Source organism: Orcinus orca, chromosome 9, assembly GCF_937001465.1.
Source record: "Orcinus orca chromosome 9, mOrcOrc1.1, whole genome shotgun sequence".
Lineage (NCBI taxonomy): Eukaryota > Metazoa > Chordata > Mammalia > Artiodactyla > Delphinidae > Orcinus > Orcinus orca.
This window is the reverse complement of record NC_064567.1, coordinates 1355952-1378816: the sequence shown is the minus strand read 5'-3', so window position 1 is coordinate 1378816 and position 22865 is coordinate 1355952. Positions and strand designations below refer to the sequence as shown.

Sequence of the window (22865 nt, the reverse complement as noted above, 5' to 3'; positions counted from 1 at the left end):
TGATGAATCAAGGATTTCTTGGTATATCACAGTAGCTTATGTGTTAACTGGAAAACTGCACTAATCACTGGCTTTCAAAGGTGTTTGATCCTGACAACTGTGATCTAATTCTCATATATATATATATGAGAATATATATATAGTATGTGTGTGTATGTGTGTGTGTGTGTGTGTGTGTGTGTGTGTGTGTACATGCAGGATTTTTCAAACTGAGATTGAAACCCATTAGTGGGTTGTGAAATGTACTTACTGGTTTGCGGCTGGTATTAAAATAAAAGACAACAGAGTAAAAAAAATAGTGCATCCCACACAGTAATGAAAAACAGTTTTTAAGATTTTGATTTCAGTCGTGTGTATATGAAATATATGTGTGCATATGATATCTACATATATGTGTACGCGATATATATTTCTCTGTGTATATGTGATATAGATGTATGTATATATGTGTGTATATGCTATATATTTGTGTATATATTGGTGTGCATGTGACAGTTATGTTAACTGTATGTATGCATACATGGTATACTTTTATACATGTGCATGTATGTGATATACATTTGTATCTATGTGTGTATGATATATACGTGTATATATTGAAATATGTGTGTATGAAGTTCACACATAACTGGGTCACAACGTTAAATGATGCACTCTCTACGGGCATTAAGTAATAAAGCTGATATTTTTCCCCTCAGATCAGTCAAGTTTGGTATCATCGAAAGCGTGGAGCCCGCTTCCCAGAAAAGTGCACAAACAACATCCTAGTCGCACCGGCGCGCAGGCGCCCACCGACCCCTGCAGCCGCCCTCGGCGCACTGTGGAGACGGGATTCATCCACACCACTCGGGACGCGCACGCGCGCCTGCCCCTCCGTGCGCCCCCTCCCCGGGCACCAGCGCCCCCGCGGCACCTGCGGCCCCCCCTCCCCGGGCACCTGCGCCCCACCTACGCGCCCCGGCCCCGCCCCTCACCCCTCCCGCCGCAGAGCCTGGCACCGCCGCTTCTTCCCACGCTCCGACGCGCCGTCGATGCGGGCGCGCGCACGCGGGCGGGGCGCCGGGAGCAGCGCCGCGGCGTCGGTGTCGGGCGCGCGCACGCCGGCGGGGCGGTGCACGGCAGCGGCGGCGGCGGCGGCGGCCATTTTTCCTCCCGGCAGCTGCTCCGGGTGCAAGTGCGGGGTCAGCGGCCCTGCTGGCGCTCGGGCTCGGCCGGAGCGGCGGGGAGGCGTGGATGAGGGGGGAGGTGGCCGAGGGCTGCCCCCAGTGTCGCCGCCCCTCCCCCCACAGGGCAGTCCGGGCGGCAGAGCGCCGGCGGGCGCGGGCTCGGGGTCACTTCCTGGCGCGGCCTCGTCCTCGCCGCTCCCCTCCCGCCGGGACCTCCCTCGGTCGCTGTCCCCGCCGGGGACCCTCCCCCGGGGCCCGCCCGCGCTCTCAGTGTCGGGCCCTCCCAGATGGGATAGGCTGTAAAGATGTTTAGTTTTGAAGGGGATTTCAAAACCAGGCCCAAGGTGTCCCTGGGAGGCGCGAGCCGGAAGGTAAGAGCGGCCTGCGTGCGGCAGTGCCGCGGGACTGGGCGGGGCCAGCCGCGGACTCCGGGCGGGACGGCGGGCTGGGGGCCGGCTCGGGTCCGGGTGGGGTCCATCCCGGCGGAGGGACGCGCGAGGGGGCGGGCTGCGGGGTCACCTGCTCCTACGGCTCAAAGCGGGTCTGGAAGGAAAGCTGATGGGGAAAAAGGGCTTTGTGGACCGGAATCGCCCGGAAGCTGCAAGGATGCTGAGGGTGGACGGCCTTTTATACTTAGGTAGTGAAAAACTCGGGGCAAAGGACACAGTGTTTCTTTCAGAAATGAACTTTAGATACTTTATCACACTTGACTGATGGTGATTGCTTTTAGAGTACTACGTGGGGGTCTTGTCTGTTGTAGAAAGTAAGTAGAATGTATTTGTTCATGACAACAGTCTCTGAAGTTGAGGCGGAACTCCTCATCATAGGCCACGTGTTTGAATCCAAGGCCATGAAAGTCGTCCTTTACCAGCCTTTTGGAAACACTTCTGGAGAGACTCTAGCACTTTTTTTCTGTTACAACTGGTCGTATGATTATTCTTAGGATAACAGTGTAGAATAAGGGCGTACAAACTAGTTACTGTGCTATCCTCTCTGATGACAGGCATATACTGATTCGGTGGAATTGCTGACAAGTAGTTCAGCGTCAGTGTTGCTTCATTTATTTGCTTGCTTTTTACCACTTCTCCACTGGATCCCTTCCCTGCCTGTTTTAGTTTTATCAGACTAAAAATAAAGTGTGGTCGCCCTTGCTTAGAGTGTTGGAAAAGTTCAAGTGAGTATAATTAGCAGATTGTTTACTAAATAATTTTCTAAAGTGTTCTTTCAGTGGTTCGTCTATTCTTCTGTATTAGTGTATTCTGTATGTTACACTTAACAACGGGGTTGGCACATGACTGAGCAGATGCTCGAGTCCACGTACGAATATCCGCTTTAAATTGTACTATGGGGGTATGTGCACGATGGTTTCTGAGGGTAGAGGAGGGGAACCCAGCAGGGATTGGGGCAGGAAGTGTGCTGATAACTTACAAGCTTTGGGTTTTGCATGATGGTGATTGGTTGGAGGCTGCAGAACTAGGTGCTAGACTAGGTGCTGTGTAGGTGTCGTGCAGGGCTGGCGTGGGTCACATTCAGTGGCTTGGGTATTCATGAAAATTCCAAGTGAGATCAAAGGACTTATGCCATTGGAAGAACCTCTGGGCCAGATCTAGTTTACAGGTGGGATAAAGAGCTGTTGAGTGATAGCACAGCCACAGAGCAAGCTGGGGGTAGGTCACCACCTTAGAATCCATGTCACCTCACTTACGTAGGACTTTGTGACTTCTGTTACAGACAGGAGTGCCCTGGCAGGTCCTGCTAGGGTGTTGATCCTGTTTTCTCACCAAGTAACACATCTCTTCTTTAAGGAAAATTGTTATCTGTTGATCAGAATCTCAAGGGGAGATTGCACGTCTTGCTCTTCAGCTGTGCAAAACAATTTTTTTCCCCTTTTTACCCCCCTTTTCATTGAGGTTTAGACTTAACATACAGTCAGGGTCACAGACATTAAGTGTCTGTGTCTTAGGCCATGTCCCTTAGAAGCCTGAGGAGGAAATCCTTGTGCAGGTGAAATTGAGGAGGGAAGAGGAGAGGGCAGGGGACAAGGGGTTTTCTTGTTGGAGTTTATCTTTAGCCGGATCCCACCGACAACTCTGGAGCGTGGCTGGCATCACAGAGTTGTCCCGTCTTGAGGTGGGGGGGCTGGCATTTTGTATCCCCGTGTCATTTAGTCGTTGTCTGCAGGCTGCCCCTGGGGTGGGTGGGAGTGTAATTCTCCAGAGAGGGTGGCAGTAAGGAGCCCACCGCAGTCACTCTGCAGTGGCTGGGGGGTGGGTGCATTGGCCTGGTACCGGAATCTGGGCAGGGAATTAACTGTAGGTTCGGCTGGAAGGATTTTTACAGCCCACCACTCCCATCAAATAACATGCCCAGCATTCCAGAGGCCCCCATCTGCACCCTTCCATTCTAAGCCCTCCTACCCAAAGGTAACTACTATTCCGACCTTTATTACCACAGATCAGTTCTGCCTGTTGAACTTCTTGTGCGTAGAGGCCACCCTTTTTGGACTGGCCTCTGTGGCTCAGCATTTGGTCTGAGAGGTGGGATCCATCGTCTTATTCTGGTTGCATCGTCTGAACGTACATAGCCCAGTTGATCCGTGTTTGTTGTATGTGCCTCTGGGTGGACACGTGCTCTCACGTGCTGCTCACACATTGCACGTGGGTTTAGCTCCAGTGCACTCTGCCTCGTTCTCAGCGTTTCAGTGGCTCCACTTCCTTGCCAACACTTAGCTTTGTCAGTCATTTTAATTTGGCAGTTCCGGGAGGTATGTAGTTTCATTGTAGTTTTAATTTTGTTTCCTAACAACTAATGATGTTGCGCACCCACATATGCTTATTTTCCTTAATTCTCTTTGGCTGCAACATAAGTCCTTTGCCTCATTTAAAAAACAAAAACTTAAAATGATCTTTCCCCCATGTCTTAAATTATTGTTTGAAATTTTCCCTTCTTAAGTTTAGTGGAAACTGAATAGTTGCTACTTTTTGGATAAATTCATCTTTCCCCCCCCCAAAATTAAATGAATATTTAAAATGTTTATTTGTAAAGATTCTTTGAAGGATCTGAAACATTGTAAGGAAAAGTTCATGCCCTCATTGTAATCTTGTTGGGGAGATAAGACTTACACAGTTAAGCATTAAATAACAATAGAGAGAGCAATTACCACATTCTGGGTTTTCCTTGGGCTGATTCAGGAAAGAATAGAGTTGGTTGGGGCTTAGTCTTGAAGGATGCGTGGAATTAGTGAGCTGGGAAGCAAGGGTATTCCAGGTGGGTGGAAGGGTATACATTGAGTAGGTATATACTGGATTGGGTAGGTATATACTAAGTCACATAGGTTTCCACTTTTTAATATTTCTGAAGTCAGGATACATGGTGGCATGATAGTTTATTGGCAGTATTTTTTTCTATTCTTGGTAGTGCATAGAAGAATATCTTAATGGTAATTTGATTACAAGTATAGAAATCCACTGTTATTAGCATCTTGCCTTAACGTGGTTCATTTGTTACATTGATGAACCAATAGCAATACATTAAGATTCATTCTTTGTGTTGTGCTTTAAGTGGGTTTTGACAAATGTATAATGACATGTATCTGCCATTACAGCATCATAGAGAATAGTTTGTTGCCCTAAAAATCCACTGTGCTTTACCCATTCATCTTCTCCCTCACACACTGCCGCCCTCCTGCCCCCAGTCTCTGGCCGCCACCGATCTTTTTACTGTCTCCATAGTTTTGCCTGTCTAGAATGTCATGTAGTTGGAATCGTGCGGTGTGTGGCCTCTTCAGATTGGCTTCTCTCACTTAGCAGCATACATTTAAGGTTCCTCCGTGCCTTTTCACAGCTTGCTCGCTTGTTTTTTTATCCTATTTTTTATTAACAGACTATTTTTGTAGAGCAGTTTTAGTCTTAACAGAAAAAACTGATGGGAAAGTACAGAGAGTTCTCACTCCATCTTCCTAGCACATTGTTTTCTCTATTATATCCATCTTGCCATAATGTGGTACGTTTGTTACAATTGATAGACCAATATTGATACCTTATTATTAAGTCAGTTTATATCAGGGTTCAATCCAGGTGTTGTACATTCTGTGAGTTTTGATCTTTTGAGACTGGCTTCTTTAACTTAGGAATATGCTTTTAAGGTTGTTCCAGGTCTTTCCTGGCCTGATGGCTCTCCCCCCCACACACTCTAAATTGCTGAATACTGTTCCATTGTCTGGATGTACCACAGTTTATTTGTCCCTTCACCTGCTGAAGGACATCTTGGTTGCTTGCAAGTTTTAGCAATTATGAATAGAGCTGCCATAAACATCCACGTGCAGGCTTTGTGTGTGGACATAGTTTTCAGCTCCTTTTTGTAAATACCAAGGAGCGCGATCATATGGTAAGGTTATGTTTAGTTTTGTAATTAACTGCCAAACTGTCTTCCAAAGTGGCTGCACTGTTTTGTGTTCCCACCAGCAATGAGAGTTCCTGTTGCTCCACATCCTCGCCAGCATTTGGTGTTGTCATTGTTTAAATTTTGGCCATTCCAATAGGTATGTAGTGGTATCTCATTGTTTTAAGTTGCATTTCCCTGTTGACATGTGATGTGGAGCATCTTTTCACATGTGCTTATTTACCATCTGCGTATCTTTGTTAAGATGTCTGTTCAGGTCTTTATCCCATTTTTTAACTGGGTTGTTTGTTTTCTTACTGTTGAGTCTTAGCAGTTCCTTATACACATTTTCAATGTATTTGTATATATTTTGCAGATATAAACTCTTTTCAGAGAGGCCTTTTGCATATATCTTCTCCCAGTTTTGAGCTTGTCTTTTCATTGTCTTAGTCTTTTGCAGAGCAGAAGTTTTTAATTCTAATGAAGTCCAGTTTTACCAGTTTTTTTCTTTCATGAATTGTGCTTCTTATGTCGTATCTAAAGAGTCATTGCCAAACACAGTGTCACCTGGTTTTTCTGCTGTGTTAACTTCTAGTAGTAGTATAGTTTTGTATTTTACATTTAGGTCTGTGATCCATTTTGGGTTAATTTTTGTGAAAGGTGTTAAGGTCTGTGTCTAGATTTATTTTTTCTTTGTGTTTTGGCCTGTGGATATCCAGTTGTTCCAACATATTTGTTGAAAAGCTGTCCTTTCTTCATTGAATTGCCTTTGCTCCTTTGTCAAAAGATCAGTTGGCTGTATTTTTGTATGTCTGTTTCTTGCTATTCTGGTCCGTTCATCTATTTGTCTGTTCTGGATTGTTTTGTTTTGCTTTGTTTTTGCCAGCGCCATACTGTCTTGATTTCCGGGGCTTTATGGTAAGTCTCAAAGTCAGCTAGTGTCAGTCTTCCGACTTTGTTCACATTTTTCTTCAGCATTGTGTTGGCTTTTTTGGATCTTTTGCCTTTCCATATCAACGTTAGAGGCAGTTTGTTGATATTCACAAGATAACTTTTATATATATATATGTGTGTGTCTATATATATTTTTTTAAGCCACTGTATTTTAGGTGTATTTGTTGCATTTGTTTTTATTGAAATATAGTTGATGGTACAATATTACATAAGTTACAGGTGTACAATAGTAATTCACAGTTTTTAAAGGTCATACTCATAGTTGTTATTAAAATATTGGGTATGTTCTCTGTGTTGTACAAACTTATTGGGATTTTGATTGGGAATGTGTTGAATCTGTAGATCAGACAAGTTAGGAAGAATTGATCTTGACAGTATTGAGTCTTCCTATTCAACATGGAATGTCTCTCCATTTGTGCAGTTCTTTGATTTTATTCATCAGACTATTGTAATTTGCCTTATATAGACCGAAGTATTTCTTTTTTGGGGGGTGCTAATATAAACAATACTGTGTATTTAATTTCCAGTTCCAAGTGTTCATTGTTGGTTTACAGGAAGGCAGTTTTGTTTTGTATTTACCTTTTACCGATACCTCCCTACTTCCCTCACCCCTGTCCGCCCAGCCCCTGGCAGCTACTTTTTTACTCTCTTTTTTGACTTTGACTTGTTTTCGTTTTTTTTAATATTCCATGTATAAGTGACACCTACAGCATTTGTCTTTCTGTGGCTTATGGCACTTCGCTGAAGGCTCTCGAGGTCCATCCGTATTTCTACACGTGGTAGAATTTCCTTCTTTCTCTTGGCTGAATAATATTCTGTTGTGTGAATGCACCACATCTTTATCTGTTCGTCTGTTTGATGACCACTTAGGTCTTCGTATCTTTATTATTTTGAATAATGCTGCAGTGAATATAGTGGTGCAGATATCTTTTCAATACCTGTTTTCATTTCTGTTGTATAGCTACCAAGAAGTGGGATTGCTAGACCATAAGGTAGTTCTATTTTTAATTTTTTGAGGAATCTTCATATTGTTTCCATAGTGGAAATGTTATTTATTTATTATTATTATTATTTTTTAAATTTCAAATTCCAGTTGTTCATTGATGGAATATGGAACAGCAATTGACTTTTGTATGTTAATCTTGTATCCTGCAGTGTTGCTATAATCACTTATTAGTTCCAGGAGTTTTTCGTTAATTCTTTGGGATTTTCTACAGAGACGATCATGTCATCTGTGACCAAAGACAGTTTTATCTCTTTCTTCCCAATCTGTATAGCTTTTGTTTCCTTTTCTTGCTTTATTGCATTAGCTAGAGCTAATGATGTCAAAAAGGGGTGGTAAGAGAAGAAATCCTTGCTTTGTTCCTGATCTTAGTGGGAAAGTTTCTAGTTTCTCACCCTTAAGTATGATGTTAGCTGTAGGTATTTTGTGGTGGTTCGTTATCAAGTTGAGGAAGTTCCTATCTATTTCTAGTGTGTTGAGAATTTTTGTCGTGAATGGGTGTTGGGTTTCTCTAATTTACTTTTAATTTTTAAATTTTTATTTTCTTTTTTGGCCACACGGTGTGGCATGTGGGATCTTAGTTCCCCAACCAGGGATCGAACCTGTGCTCCCTGCGGTGGAAGCACGGAGCCCTAACCACTAGACTGCCAGGGAATTACCTGGGTGTTGGATGTTGTCAAATGCTTTTTACTGTGTGATCATATACTTTTCCTTAGTCTGTTGATGTGATGGATTACATCAAGTGTTTTTTGAATGCTGAACCAGCCCTGCATACCTAGCATAAATCCCACGTGGTTATGATGTATAATTATTTTTATACGTTGTTGCATTCAATTTGGTAGTATTTTGTTTAGGGATTTTTGCATCTGTGTTCCGGAGAGAGTAGCTTTTATTTCTCGTGGTGTCTTTTTCTGGGTTTTGTATTAGGGTACTGCTGGCCTCGCAGAATGAGTTTCACTGTAGAGCCTACCGAAACCAGCTACCGTAATTTTAATTTCCCCTTTCGGTAAGTCTAGAATACTCTTAGGATTGTAAGCACTCTGACTGGTTAGTTTTATGTAACTGCCCTCTATTGTGTAATTGGAGGTCTTACCTAAAATATCTTAACCTGAAGAAAAGTCCATGCTGTTCCGTTTTGAAGAGCTGGCAGTTGGTATACATGTTGTCATACGACTCTGCGTATGTTGCAGTGGAACATAAACTGTTTTTTACACGTCTGACATGAAGTCATATACATGTTGTCATACGACTCTGCGTATGTTGCAGTGGAACATAAACTGTTTTTTACACGTCTGACATGAAGTAAAGTAGAAACATTTTCCAAAATCAGATTTTAAGATTTACTGTCAGAACTGGTATCATTACCTTCCTGTTTTATCTAGCAGCCCCACATCTGTTCTCTTGAATATGATTTTCCATACTCTTCACATACGGGACCAGAACACTGTAGTTCTCTGTAGCATATAAGGTCAGGAATTCTTGATCTGGTTCCTAGGGAAACCAAGCAGAATGGAAGGGCTGAGACTTTGTCTAATTCTCTTTGGACTTCTAATCAGGGTCTAGGGTGAGGCAAGCAAGGCACGTAGGGCACAAAATTTAAGGAGGCTCTGACTCGAGATGCATAGGTGCAGGTTGCTTAAGGTGGCACTCGGGTTCATGGCCCTGAGGTGAGTGCCTCCTTAAATTTTGTGCTCAGGCACCTACCTGGCTTGCCTTCCCTAGTCCTGTCTGGCTTTGCACACTCCAGCGTGTGCTGATTTTCTTGAGTTACAGAGTTAGTTGTCAACTAGGTCTCTTAGCTAAGGTAATAAACAGGTCACCTCATAGGACTGTAGAAGAGCCCTCAAAAGAGGTTATTGCAAAAGCAGTGAAGAGTTTTCCTCTGTCTCTTCCCCTTTTTTCTTATAACTTTCAAGAATGCGGGCATCTAGGAGTTTGGAAGTTAAGCATTTTATTCTTTGACCATGACCCTTATTTCATTCCGCTGTGTCCTTGTTCTCCGGCCGCGGCCTCTTCACGCCTTCTGTTGCCTATGGCGCTTGTGAGCGTGAAGGCAGGGGCAGCAGCTTCCTTCTGGCCGAGTGTCTCCGGAGCCCATCACCTTCAGTGGTGACCAAGTTAAAGGTGGAGACGCCTGCTGGGGGGTGTGGGTGGCAGCGTATATCAGCACAACCTACCTGGGGGATGGTTTAACAGCACGCATCAGGAGTCATCAACAGGTATGACCCCTCTAAATCCAGTAAGTCTACCTTTAGAAATTTATTCTAAGAAACTAATTTGACAGGTGCATGGGATAGATGCATGAGATAGAAAAGATGATGTTTGTGGCATTACTTGTAGTATTGAAAAATTCAAAACAATCTAAATGTCTAACAATAGGAAATTTGTTAAATGGTATAGCAGTGCGGTGGGGTACTATACAGCTGTTTAAAGTGGTCATGATCTATATTTGTTACTATTTATCATTTATTGATGTCTACTCATTCTATGTATTAAACTGTGTCATTGTTAGTGGAAATAAGTAGATTGCAAATCAGCAGTCTGCATTTGAATTATGTTAATCTGAACGGTCATGATCTCTGCTTTACCAGTGTCCTAATTTCCGATGAACAGAAGTCTAGTTCTCTGTGCATCTAGTGGCTTAAGCAGCACAGTTTTGTCCTCTCACTCCGCTCTGTGGGGCAGGCATCCGACAGCAGCGTGCAGGGTGGTTCTGGCCTGGGGTCTCTGGAGGCTCAGGCTTCGGAAGCCTTGCCCGGTGCTGGGGGAGCCACTGTGGGACAGGCTCATGCCTGTGCCTGGAGGCCAGTGATGGGTCCTGGTGGGAGGTGTCAGCTCCTGCCACTCGGACATCACCTTAGGGCTGCTTGAGTGTCCTCCTGACCTGGCAGCTGGCTTCCCCGGAGCCAGTGACGCCTGTTACGAGGGAGTCCTGAAAGTCATACGTTGTCACTTTTGTCCTATTTTATTTGTCAATCCAGTCCACACTCAAGGTGAGAGGAATCAAACTCCACCAGTTTGGAAATGTAGCAAGGAAAGAAGTTGGTAAACTAGGAACAGCTTAGAAAACTGGTGAAATAGAGAACTGACTTAAAATTCCCTTCTCCCAGGCGAGGCTGCCTGACTGCGAGCTGGCCTTTCCTGTGAGCTGTTAAGCTCTTGCGTTCCTGCACGGTCTTACCTGAAATGTTATCTGTTAGGCAGTTTATTTGAGTTAAGCATCTTCCTCAAAAAAGCCTCAGAATCATGAGAGGCTGCCATTTATTTGCAGCCATTTGAATTCACTTAGATCATTTACCTTTTTAATCCAACCACCCTTGGAGAAAAGGGGGGAATATACAGGGGAGTAAGTAATATGGGAATGAAAGTGTTTGGCTTGTCGCTTTAACAGCCATAGGGCAGGAGGTAGATGCATCAGGCCATTGGAGAGAGGGAGTGAAGTAGGAGAGCATCGAAGTAAATTTCTGGCCATCTGAGAGCTGCTCGGGGCGCCTTGTGCCGGAACGGAGGGAGGAAGCCTGTTTCCCTCCTTTTCCAGGGCCCCGGGCGGGCAGCATAATGTCAGCGCCCTCAGCTCTTGTGTGCTGGGCTGCGCTTCTTAGCACTGCTTACAGGTGGAACGCTGTTGCCACCAGTTAGGAGGATCCGCACGGACAGAGGTGTCCACCCTGGAGAGGTGGCAGTCACCTACAGACTGCAGCTGGCTGGAGTGGGGGTGGGCCAAGAGAAGGCTGGGGAGACGGGCAGTCAGGGGCCAGGTCATAAAGGGGCACCTTGGGAGCCACTGACGGCTTTTGAAGCAGTGAAGTGACCCTGAGCAAACTCAGGTTTTAGAGGGACGATTGTGGGGCAGTGCAGGGGCTGGACACCAGGCGAGAGACAGGCAGCTGTAGTTGTGCAGAGGAGTAGTGAGGGCCTGAAGCAGGCAGCACGAACTGAGTGGAGGGGTTGAGGGCTGTCGAGGAGCCAGAATTGATGAGCTCTGGGGGCAAGCATCACGTCAGGTGTCAGTCTGGGGTGACAGGAGTGGACAGTGACCCCATAATCCGACACGATGCTGAGTTCCTAGGGATGTGTTCAATGTAAAATGCTTGGGTTTGCTCAGTAGGCAGGTGGGGTGCTAGTCCGGAGCTTCAGGTAGAGACTGGGAGTCCGTGGGTCCATCAGTAGGTAACAGTTGAAGTTGTGAGATGCTCTGGAAAATGTTCTGCTGAGAAGACATGTGGGCTCAGGACAAAACTCCGAGGGATGCCAGCGTTTACAGAAACAGGAAGAGGGGCACGCAAGGGAGAGGTGCTGCTGGGACCAGTGCGTGGCCAGCCAGCAGGCGTGGCAGTGTGCGCAGACACTAGTACTGACTGAGAGGCCGTGAGCAGAGCAGAGCTCATTAGAAAAGCAGGGCTTGTCGGAGGACCTCAGACCTTTTGTACTGGTTTTGAGGTTTTATTTGCTATAGCTGTGACTGTATCCTGTGTACTGACCATAAGACATTTATATAAACTTTAGGTTATTCCAAAGCTGAGGATCCAATCGTTCAGTCTATTTTCTAAAATTAAAATTTCGTTTTCTTCTTAAAATTACCATGCATGTTCTTTGTATGAGCTTGTATGATGAAGTATACATGTTCATCCTTTACTTTTGGACATTTAGGTTGTTTCTATTTTGTTGTGAACAACATCTTTATAGCCAATGATTATAATTATTTTTTAGGAAACATTGCAGAAAGAAGCTGAATAGCTTGGTCAGTGTGCACATAGGCTTCTGATATGTTTTGTTCTCTAGAAAAAATTATATCAATTTCCATTCCCTGGTCTTAGCAGTTAAGTGCTGCCTTAGCATCTGTGCAGTTGCAGGGAGCCTCCGAGGGCACTTTCTCTCCAGGGTGTTTCTGTTTTCTCTCCTTATTTGTTAGTTACCTGCACTGCACCCCTCAAGGTTTGTCCTCCTGCTTGTTGTATGCTCTCACCTCTTCTTGACTCCTTCTCTGTGAGGCGGAGGTGTGGCATCCCGTAGAGGAAGAAATCAGGGCTCAGAGATTCCAGATCATTTAGTGGAGTGTGTGAACCCTGGTCTGGATGTTGGATGTTGTGTAGCCTGCACGTCTTGTGTTGCTTCTCGCTTTGCTTAAGCTCTCCCTTAACTGCTTGGCAAGTTGAGGACCATGTCCTGCAGGCACTGAAAGGATGGCTTTAACAATCCTATGTCTTTTTGAATTAATTTTTCTTATGATATGCAGCTTTAGTGCTCTCTTTAACTTTTTTAGGAACATTAGTAAACTCCAGTGTGTTGGCAAGCAGCACAGTTCATAGCACATCTTTACTGTGAAAGGTGAAATGTAAAAAGTAAAATGTGGGCTTGAAAAAATGCTTATCTTCCTAACCAATTGTCTGCAACTTATTCATCTCTTCTGGGCTTCTCGTTTCCACATCTTGTAATGGGAAAGTCATAATTCTTGATAATGAGAAAGTTAGATTATCACTAATCTTCCTTGGTCTAATAACGTTTCCATTTCTAATCTCCAGTCAGTGGCCTTTAAAAAAAGTTACCTTTTTTTTAATTGAAAAAGTTATAAAAACTGAGACTCTTCTAAAGGGCATATAATGAAGTCTTCCTCTCACTGAGACTCCAGACGTCCTCATTCTTACCAGTTCCTCAATCTTTTCAAAACTAGATTAAATATAAATAAACATGTGCCCCTAGCTTTTTAAATAATAGTGAGAGCTACTGTTCTCCTCAGCACTGTGTCTTAGTGACGATCCACACCAGCACCTTTAGATGTAGTTTCTCTTCATGGATGCATAATATTCCACTGAATGGTTTGTATCATAGAACCACTTTCCTATTGATAGATGTATATGTGCAGGTTGTTTCCAGGGTTTTGCTAGTAAAACAGTGCCATAGTTAATACACAGTTTTGGTGTAGGAAAAGAAGGTCTTTAAAAAAAAAAAGAAAAGGTTTTTTGGAATTTATTGTAATGAGATATAAACGATTGCATTTTATTTTGGTACTTTATTATTATTTTAATAAATAAATTTATTTATTGGCTGTATTGGGTCTTCATTGCTGCGCATGGGCTTGCTCTAGTTGTGTTGAGCAGGAGCTGCTCTTCATGGTGGTGCGCGGGCTTCTCCTTGCGGTGGCTTCTCTTGTTGCAGAGCTCGGGCTCTAGGCACGTGGGCTTCAGTAGTTGCAGCACGCGGGCTCAGTAGTTGTGGCTCACGGGCTCTAGAGCGCAGGCTCAGTAGTTGTGGCGCACGGGCTTAGTTGCTCCGCAGCATGTGGGATCTTCCCAGACCAGGGCTCGAGCCCGTGTCCCCTGCATTGGCAGGCGGATTCTTAACCACTGCGCCACCAGGGAAGTCCTTTGGTTTTTAAATGAGCTCTTTTCACATTTTATGCTCTTTAAACATGTTAATATGTGTATAAATTTTGTTCTCGTCTTTTTTCTATATAGTGTTTGAATTGGGAATCATATTGTACATTGTTTTATAAATATGATTTTTAGTAACTTAGTACTGTATTTTGATGCACTTTTAAATATTTGCATGTATGTGAAGTTGGTTGCTGTTATATTTTCTTAAAGTTTCTTTCTTTTTTTTAAACATCTTTATTGGAGTATAATTGCTTTACAATGGTGTGTTAGTTTCTGCTTTATAACAAAGTGAATCAGTTTTACATATACATATGTTCCCATATCTCCTCCCTCTTGCGTCTCCCTCCCTCCCACCCTCCCTATCCCACCCCGCCAGGTGGTCACAAAGCACCAAGCTGATCTCCCTGTGCTATGCGGCTGCTTCCCACTAGCTATCTACCTTACGTTTGGTAGTGTATATATGTCCATGCCACTCTCTCGCTTTGTCACAGCTTACCCTTCCCCCTCCCCATATCCTCAAGTCCATTCTCTAGTAGGTCTGTGTCTCTATTCCTGTCTTACCCCTAGGTTCTTCATGACATTTTTTTTTTCTTAAATTCCATATATATGTGTTAGCATACGGTATCTGTCTTTCTCTTTCTGACTTCACTCTGTATGACAGACTCTAGGTCTATCCACCTCATTACAGATAGCTCAATTTCGTTTTTTTTATGGCAGAGTAATAGTCCATTGTATATATGTGCCACATCTTCTTTATCCATTCATCCGATGATGGACACTTAGGTTGTTTCCATCTCCTGGCTATTGTAAATAGAGCTGCAATGAACATTTTGGTACATGACTCTTTTTGAATTACAGTTTTCTCAGGGTATATGCCCAGTAGTGGGATTGCTGGGTCATATGGTAGTTCTATTTGTAGTTTTTTAAGGAACCTCCATACGGTTCTCCATAGTGGCTGTACCAATTCATATTCCCACCAGCAGTGCAAGAGTGCTCCCTTTTCTCCACACCCCCTCCAGCATTTATTGTTTCTAGATTTTTTGATGATGGCCATTCTGACTGGTGTGAGATGATATCATTGTAGTTTTGATTTGCATTTCTCTAATGATTAATGATGTTGAGCATTCTTTCATATGTTTGTTGGCAGTCTGTATATCTTCTTTGGAGAAATGTCTATTTAGGTCTTCTGCCCATTTTTGGATTGGGTTGTTTGTTTTTTTGTTATTGAGCTGCATGAGCTGCTTATAAATTTTGGAGGTTAATCCTTTGTCAGTTGCTTCATTTGCAAATATTTTCTCCCATTCTGAGGGTTGTCTTTTGGTCTTGTTTATGGTTTCCTTTGCTGTGCAAAAGCTTTTAAGTTTCATTAGGTCCCATTTGTTTATTTTTATTTCCATTTCTCTAGGAGGTGGGTTGAAAAGAATCTTGCTGTGATTTATGTCATAGAGTGTTCTGCCTATGTTTTCCTCTAAGAGTTTGATAGTTTCTGGCCTTACATTTAGGTCTTTAATCCATTTTGAGCTTATTTTTGTGTATGGTGTTAGGGAGTGATCTAATCTCATACTTTTACATGTACCTGTCCAGTTTTCCCAGCACCATTTATTGAAGAGGCTGTCCTTTCTCCACTGTACATTCCTGCCTCCTTTATCAAAGATAAGGTGACCATATGTGTGTGGGTTTATCTCTGGGCTTTCTATCCTGTTCCATTGATCTATCTTTCTGTTTTTGTGCCAGTAACATACTGTCTTGATTACTGTAGCTTTGTAGTATAGTCTGAAGTCAGGGAGCCTGATTCCTCCAGCTCCATTTTTTGTTCTCAAGATTGCTTTGGCTATTCGGGGTCTTTTGTGTTTCCATACAAATTGTGAAATTTTTTGTTCTAGTTCTGTGAAAAATGCCAGTGGTAGTTTAATAGGGATTGCATTGAATCTGTAGATTGCTTTGGGTAGTAGAGTCATTTTCACAATGTTGATTCTTCCAATTCAAGAACATGGTATATCTCTCCATCTATTTGTATCACCTTTAATTTCTTTCATCAGTGTCTTATAATTTTCTGCATACAGGTCCTTTGTCTCCTTAGGTAGGTTTATTCCTAGATATTTTATTCTTTTTGTTGCAATGGTAAATGGGAGTGTTTTCTTGATTTCACTTTCAGATTTTTCATCATTAGTGTTATAGGGATGCCAGAGATTTCTGTGCATTAATTTTGTATCCTGCTACTTTACCAAATTCATTGATTAGCTCTAGTAGTTTTCTGGTAGCATCTTTGGGATTCTCTATGTATCGTATCATGTCATCTGCAAACAGCGACATCTTCTTTTCCAATTTAGATTCCTTTTATTTCCTTTTCTTATCTGATTGCTGTGGCTAAAACTTCCAAAACTGTGTTGAATAAGAGTGGTGAGAGTGGGCAACCTTGTCTTGTTCCTGATCTTAGTGGAAATGCTTTCAGTTTTTCACCATTGAGGACGGTGTTGGCTGTGGGTTTGTCATATATGGCCTTTATTATTTTGAGGAAAGTTCCCTCTATGCCTACTTTCTGGAGGGTTTTATCATAAATGGGTGTTGAATTTTGTCGAAAGCTTTCTCTGCATCTATTGAGATGATCATATGGTTTTTCTCCTTCAATTTGTTAATATGGTATATCACATTGATTGATTTGTGTATATTGAAGAATCCTTGCATTCCTGGAATAAACCCCACTTGATCATGGTGTATGATCCTTTTAATGTGCTGTTGGATTCTGTTTGCTAGTATTTTGTTGAGGATTTTTGCATCTATGTTCATCAGTGATATTGGCCTGTAGTTTTCTTTCTTTGTGACATCCTTGTCTGGTTTTGGTATCAGGGTGATGGTGGCCTCGTAGAATGAGTTTGGGAGTGTTCCTCCCTCTGCTATATTTTGGAAGAGTTTGAGAAGGATAGGTGTTAGCTCTTCTCTAAATCTTTGGTAGAATTCGCCTGTGAAGCCATCTGGTCCTGGGCTTTTGTTTGTTGGAAGATTTTTAATCACAGTTTGAATTTCAGTGCTTGTGATTGGTCTGTTCATATTTTCTATTTCTTCCTGATTCAGTCTTGGCAGGTTCTGCATTTCTAAGAAGTTGTCCATTTCTTCCAGGTTGTCCATTTTATTGGCATAGAGTTGCTTGTAGTAATCTCTCATGATCGTTTGTATTTCTGCAGTGTCAGTTGTTACTTCTCCTTTTTCATTTCTGTTGATTTGAGTCTTCTCCCTTTTTTTTCTTGATGAGTCTGGCTAATGCTTTATCAATTTTGTTTATCTTCTCAAAGAACAAAGGTTCTTTCTTACAGGTCTATAAAAGAAGGAAAAATCCACAGATCATAGGTTGTGCATTATTTACAAATAAAACGTTTGGTAACTTTTAACATTTTAATTAACTCAAAGTATTTTACTTGAATATTCTTCAAATTGTGTAAAACTATTAGTATTGTGTTAGTGCATGAGAGTGGGAAAATATACTAACTTGAAACAGATGTGAAACTGATTGTTCTGTTTACATTGGTAAATGGAGTAAATTGCTAGTGGAAAATAATCCAAATATTTTGGAAACAAAGGAAATCTCACAGTTTTTAAAAAATCAAGGTATTAATAAACATGCTAAACTTATTTTTATAAGTGGTTAGCAGTCAATTTGAGCATTTGATTTTATGGAAATTGTCATGTTCTGTACATTTACTTTGACCTATACTCAAATTTCTGACCATAAATTTTTTGATTCTGATGGTTAATGAAATGTAAACTACACGTGGCTTACCTTTTAAAAAACTTCATTTTGTTCCCACTAAATTCATTTGCATGAAGAAAGCATTTTCCTCCCTTTAAAAAACATCTTTGTTAATGGTATTTGTGAAGTTTGGCCATATTTAATTTTCAGAGTAGATAAGATAATGTGCCGAAGGCTCAAAGATCAAATAGAGAAGTTTGCTGTAATTTACTGTTGTTTACATATTGATGAATAGGGTTAGTGTCACAGCTGTGGAGGTGAGAGATTAGCATTGAAAGCAACAGGTTTGCTATAGGAACAATAGGTTTAGTCATTCCAAAAACAGTTGATTCAGTGTACTTTATGAAACTGGTATATAACTGGGCTGGGAAACCCTAACTTGTCTAGGCCAGTAGACTCTAAAAGGTAAAAGCTATTTTCAATTATAATAAATTGAAACCAAAAATTTGTTAAGAATGAAAATCTAAATGTGCGTTTTACTGGTACCCTATTGTTCTCTTCCTCCCAGCCACTTAATTAATGACTTATTCTTGGCTTTGTTGAGCTGTTTTTAAAAACTTACATTCTGGAGTAGCTTCGTTGGTATCTTATTCTAAAAAAGTGAGAGAGTATTACACGTACTTGGATAATAATTCAAGCAGTAGAAAATAAAGATTCAAATAAAATGAACATCTCCCTGCCTTTCACCCCACTGCTCACTCCCCCAGTCCCTAATCCTTGTAATGAGTGTGTGTTCCCAGGTGCTTCCCTGTCCTCTCAGAGCTGTTTTCTGCGCATGGAATCACTGAGATGTGCACTCTTCTCTTGTTTGAACACATGCTAGAGCGCGTTCAGTAGACTGCTGTGCTTCTCCCTCCAGCACTACGTCTGGGCATAGTTCCAGATCAGTACAAATAGAGCTACTGCATTTTTCAAAAAGCTGTGTATGGGCTTCCCTGGTGGAGTAGTGGTTAAGAACCTGCCTGCCAACGCAGGGGTACGGGTTCGAGCCCTGGTCCAGGAAGATCCCACATAGTGCGGAGCAACTACGCCCGTGCACCACAACTACTGAGCCTGCGCTCTAGAGCCCACGTGCCGCAACTACTGAAACCCATGTGCCACAACTACTGAGCCCATGTGCCACAACTACTGAAGCCCTTGCGCCTAGAGCCCGTGCTCCACAACAAGAGAAGCCACCGCAGTAAGAAGCCCATGCACTGCAACCAAGAGTAGCTCCCACTCGCTGCAACTAGAGAAAGCCCGCGTGCAGCAACAAAGACCCAGTGCAGCCAAAAATAAATAAATTAAAAAAAAAAAAAAGCTATGTACAATACTCCATGTAATGAGGGTTCTGTTAAGTTATTTAGCTGTCATGTATTTTAATGGCCATTTAGGTTGTTTTCAGCTTTTTTGCTAATTTAAACAGCACTGTGGTGCATATACTTGTATATGTGCCAATAATATTTGTAGGTTAAATTTCTAGAAGTGCTAGGTCAAAGGCTATTTTTATAGATATTTCCAAATTGCCCTCTAAGGAGATCATATCAGTGTAAGAAAGTGGCTGCTGTCCATCTTCATCTCAGTGTTATCTGAGGTTTAAAGTTTGCCAGTTAGATGGGTTAAAAAGCCTGTCATTGTGTTTTTATTGCATTTTTTCCTAAAAATGAGTAAAGATGAAGTTCTTATGTTTAAAATATATTTTTGTTTATTTCCCTATATACTGTTTATAGCTTTTGCTAATTTTTCTATTTGATTGTTGATCTTTTATTTTAAAAATAAATTTATTTATTTATTAACTTATTTTTGACTGTGTTGGGTCTTCGTTGCTGTGTGCGGGCTTCCTCTGGTTGCGGGCGAGCAGGAGCTACTCTTCATTGCGGTGCGTGGGGTCCTCATTGCAGTGGCTTCTCTTGTTGCGGAGCGTGGGCTCTAGGTGTGTGGGCTTCAGTAGTTGTGACTCGTGGGCTCTCTAGTTGAGGCATGCAGGAAGTTTATCATTCTTAAATAAGTTAATAGACTTAATGTGTAGTGTGATATTTCTTTCTTAAAGAAAGTCTTCCTCCACACTGAGATTTTAAAAACAATCCCCACATTATTTTCACGTTTTTTTTTTTTTTTTTTTTTTTTTTGCGGTACGCGGGTCTCTCACTGTCGTGGCCTCTCCCGCCGCGGAGCACAGGCTCCGGACGCGCAGGCCCAGCGGCCATGGCCCACAGGCCCAGCCGCTCCACGGCACGTGGGATCCCCCCGGACCGGGACACGAACCCGCGTCCCCCGCATCGTCAGGCGGACTCCCAACCACTGCGCCACCAGGGAAGCCCTCACGTATTTTTATAGTGCTGTATCTGTGTATAAATCTCAGGTCCATCAGGAATCTATTCTGATGTGAAGACTTAGGGATACAATGTCATTTATTTAGGCTACTCAGTTGTTGTGACACTGTTTATTGAATAATACATTTTTCTCTGCAAATTTGAAATGCCGGCTTTATCAGCGGCTGAATCTCCTTGTTTATTTATGTCTCCCCAGAGACCCTCTGACAGTGACCTGTCTGCTCCTGCTTTAGCCTTATTAGTGTAGGTCAGTGTTTGTCCCAGAGTGGGATGATTCCGGTGGTACGTGAGAAAACATTTAAAAACATGGTAATTTTTTTTAAACTTTTTTTAACAACTATTTTTTTTTAGTGGTTTGAGAGACGGCAGTTTTATTTATTTGTTTGTTTATTTATGGCTGCGTTGGGTCTTCCTTGCTGCGCACGGGCTTTCTCTAGTTGCCTTGAGGGGGGGCTACTCTTTGTTGCGCTGTGTGTGGGCTTCTCATTGTGGAGCTCTAGGTGCGAGGGCTTCAGTAGTTTTGGCATGCAGGCTCAGTAGTTGTGGCCCATGGGCTCTAGAGCGCAGGCTCAGTAGCCGTGGTTCACGGGCTTAGTTGCTCCGCACCATGTGGGATCTTCCCGGACCAGGGCTTGAACCCGTGTCCCCTGCATTGGCAGGAGGATTTTTAACCACTGCGCCACCAGGGAAGTCCCATAGTAGTATTTATTTCAACACCCAATAGAAAAATCGAGCTAGGACATCGAGTCTGTGGCTTCCCTGGAGTGCTTGTTCTTTTTTATTATTTATTTTTATTTTCTTTTGGCTGCGTTGGGTCTTTGCTGCTGCTTGCGGGCTTTCTCTAGTTACGGCGAGAGGGGTCTCCTCTTCATTGCGGTGTGCGGGCTTCTCATTGCAGTGGCTTCTCTTGTTGCGGAGCACGGACTCTAGGAGCGCGGGCTTCAGTAGTTGTGGCACCTGGGCTCTAGAGCGCAGGCTCAGTAGTTGTGGTGCACGCGCTTAGTTGCTCCGCGGCATGTGGGATCTTCCTAGACCAGGGCTTGAACCCGTGTCCCCTGCATTGGCAGGCGGATTCTTAACCGCTGCGCCACCAGGGAAGCCCTGGAGTGCTTGTTCTGATGAGGCAGGCGTGGGCGCCAGGGATGGACTGCTTCTCTAGCCCTGGTCCACACGGCTAGGGTGAGTTCCTGGATGCTGACTCCCATTGTGCACTGTGGTGGGTTTGTTGTTTTACTCTTTTAGCAGCCTGGTGAAATTTCACTTTGAGAAGTTAATAGTTATTTACTGGTTCGAGCCATGTGTAGGCACTCAGAATTGCGAGTTAGGATCAGGCCTATGCCTTTATTTTTCCCACCTGACTGCTGGGCCTGACATACTTTGATCATTCATTACTGCTGTTTTAAGGGATGGGGTTTGTTTTGTTTTCGTATTTTCTGCTCTTCTTCAGAGTAACCACAGCCCGACTGGTCCTGTGTGGCGTAACCTGCTGAAGAGTGACCTTCCATGGCATTTGGTGGCCACATCTTTGAGGATGGTGCCCGTGTGGCCTCCAGGATTCTGACTAGTGCAGATACAGTCGTTTTCTGCGTGTTGAGCCCCGTGTGCTGGGTTCCCATCTGTGAATGTGAACTCACCCGTTCATTGTGTGGAGGCGTAGGAGTTGAGGTCATCTTCTCTTCATGGAAGAGGAGACATTTAAGCTGAGTCTCACCTAAGGCGAACTGGAGCTTGCCAGGTGTGTGTCAGTGCCAGGAGGGAAGGCCAGGCTGGGGAGGGGTGGGGCGTTTAAGACTTGGAGGGTAGTTGGGGGGCATGCCGTGCTGGTGGCGCAAGAGAAAGAGGAGGAGGTGTTTGACCGGAATATTCCTGCGCCAAGGCTGTATTTGAACTTGACCCCTTAGAACACACTGGTCGTTCTCCAATTACGGTCTCAGATAGGCTACCATGAAGTAGGAAAATGAGACCAGCGTGGTAGGTTTTACATAACTTTGGTTCATGTAAATAATTGAGCATTGAGAAGAGATGGTTCCGTCTAGTGTCCAGTGGTCTTTTAGGAAATGAGTAGTAGATATTGCAGTTTTTGTTTGTTTTAAAGGCGTAGCAGCCCCCTGTGCAGGTAGAGGGTGGGAAGCCACCGAAGGAGTTTAAGCTTAAGTCATGGGTGATTTGAACTCTGAATTTTCAATCCATACTTCTTCCCTGTTCTTTATTACCTGTTGACTGACTTGTCGGTCCCAGAGATGTCTCAAGGTCAGTGAACTTTAACTTCGTCGTTCTCTCCCTTCCATCCCATGCTGTCTTGGTATATGGCTCACCTAACCAGAGATGGGGGTCTCCTGTTCCCTCTCGATGCTGGCCTCGAGGTCAGCCCAGCCTCTCCCTCCAGCCCTGCTTCCTGCCCAGCGCCTCCTCTCGTGCCTCTGCTGGGATGCTTTCCATCTTGTCATCCTTCTGAACATAGCCTTCCAAGATTTCTTTCCAATTCACCTTTTCTTCCGAGAGTTCTCTGAGTCGCGGAGGCGGAGTGCCTGTCCTTCTCTGCGCTGCCTCGTCCCCGGTGCCCACCTGTATTGAGGTGTGCACTCCCAGGGGCTGGGCCGCTCCTGCTGACTCTGCTTTATTGCTAGTGTCTAGAATCGTGTCCGGCCCATGGTGGGTGCTCAATTCATTGGCTTCTTCTGCTCCCACCAGACTGTGTGCTCTTTGGGAACAAACACTTTTATTACTTTTAAAATAGCCAGTGCCTAGCATGACGCAAGAGTTAGCCAATATCTGTTGAGAATAAATTCCTGTCCTGTGCCTCGTTTGAATGTCTTTTGCACAGAGACGGTCTCTGAGTTGGGGAATATAGGAAGAAGCTCCGGTTCTGATGTGGAATTTGGTTGCTAGCTCAGGTGCTGCATATGATAGTGTACATAATTAATAGACAGC

The 22865-nt window shown here is 43.4% G+C and overlaps 1 protein-coding gene across 7 annotated transcripts in view; it reads left to right on the top strand.

Moving 5' to 3' along the window:
- The first annotated feature begins 1109 nt into the window (after positions 1-1109).
- UBE3C (ubiquitin protein ligase E3C) overlaps positions 1110-22865 on the top strand; it is a 121526-nt gene continuing 99770 nt past the window's right edge. For 4 of the 7 annotated variants that reach the window (XM_033408223.2, XM_033408222.2, XM_033408219.2 and 1 more), the window contains exon 1: positions 1111-1537. In XM_033408223.2, coding sequence (XP_033264114.1) covers positions 1472-1537 — 66 coding nt within the window. In that variant the 5' untranslated portion in view covers positions 1111-1471. Of the gene's footprint in view, positions 1538-1698; positions 1804-20130; positions 20244-22865 lie in introns of those variants that run through there. The other 3 variants (XM_049715048.1, XM_033408221.2, XM_033408225.2) reach the window with 3 other exon arrangements.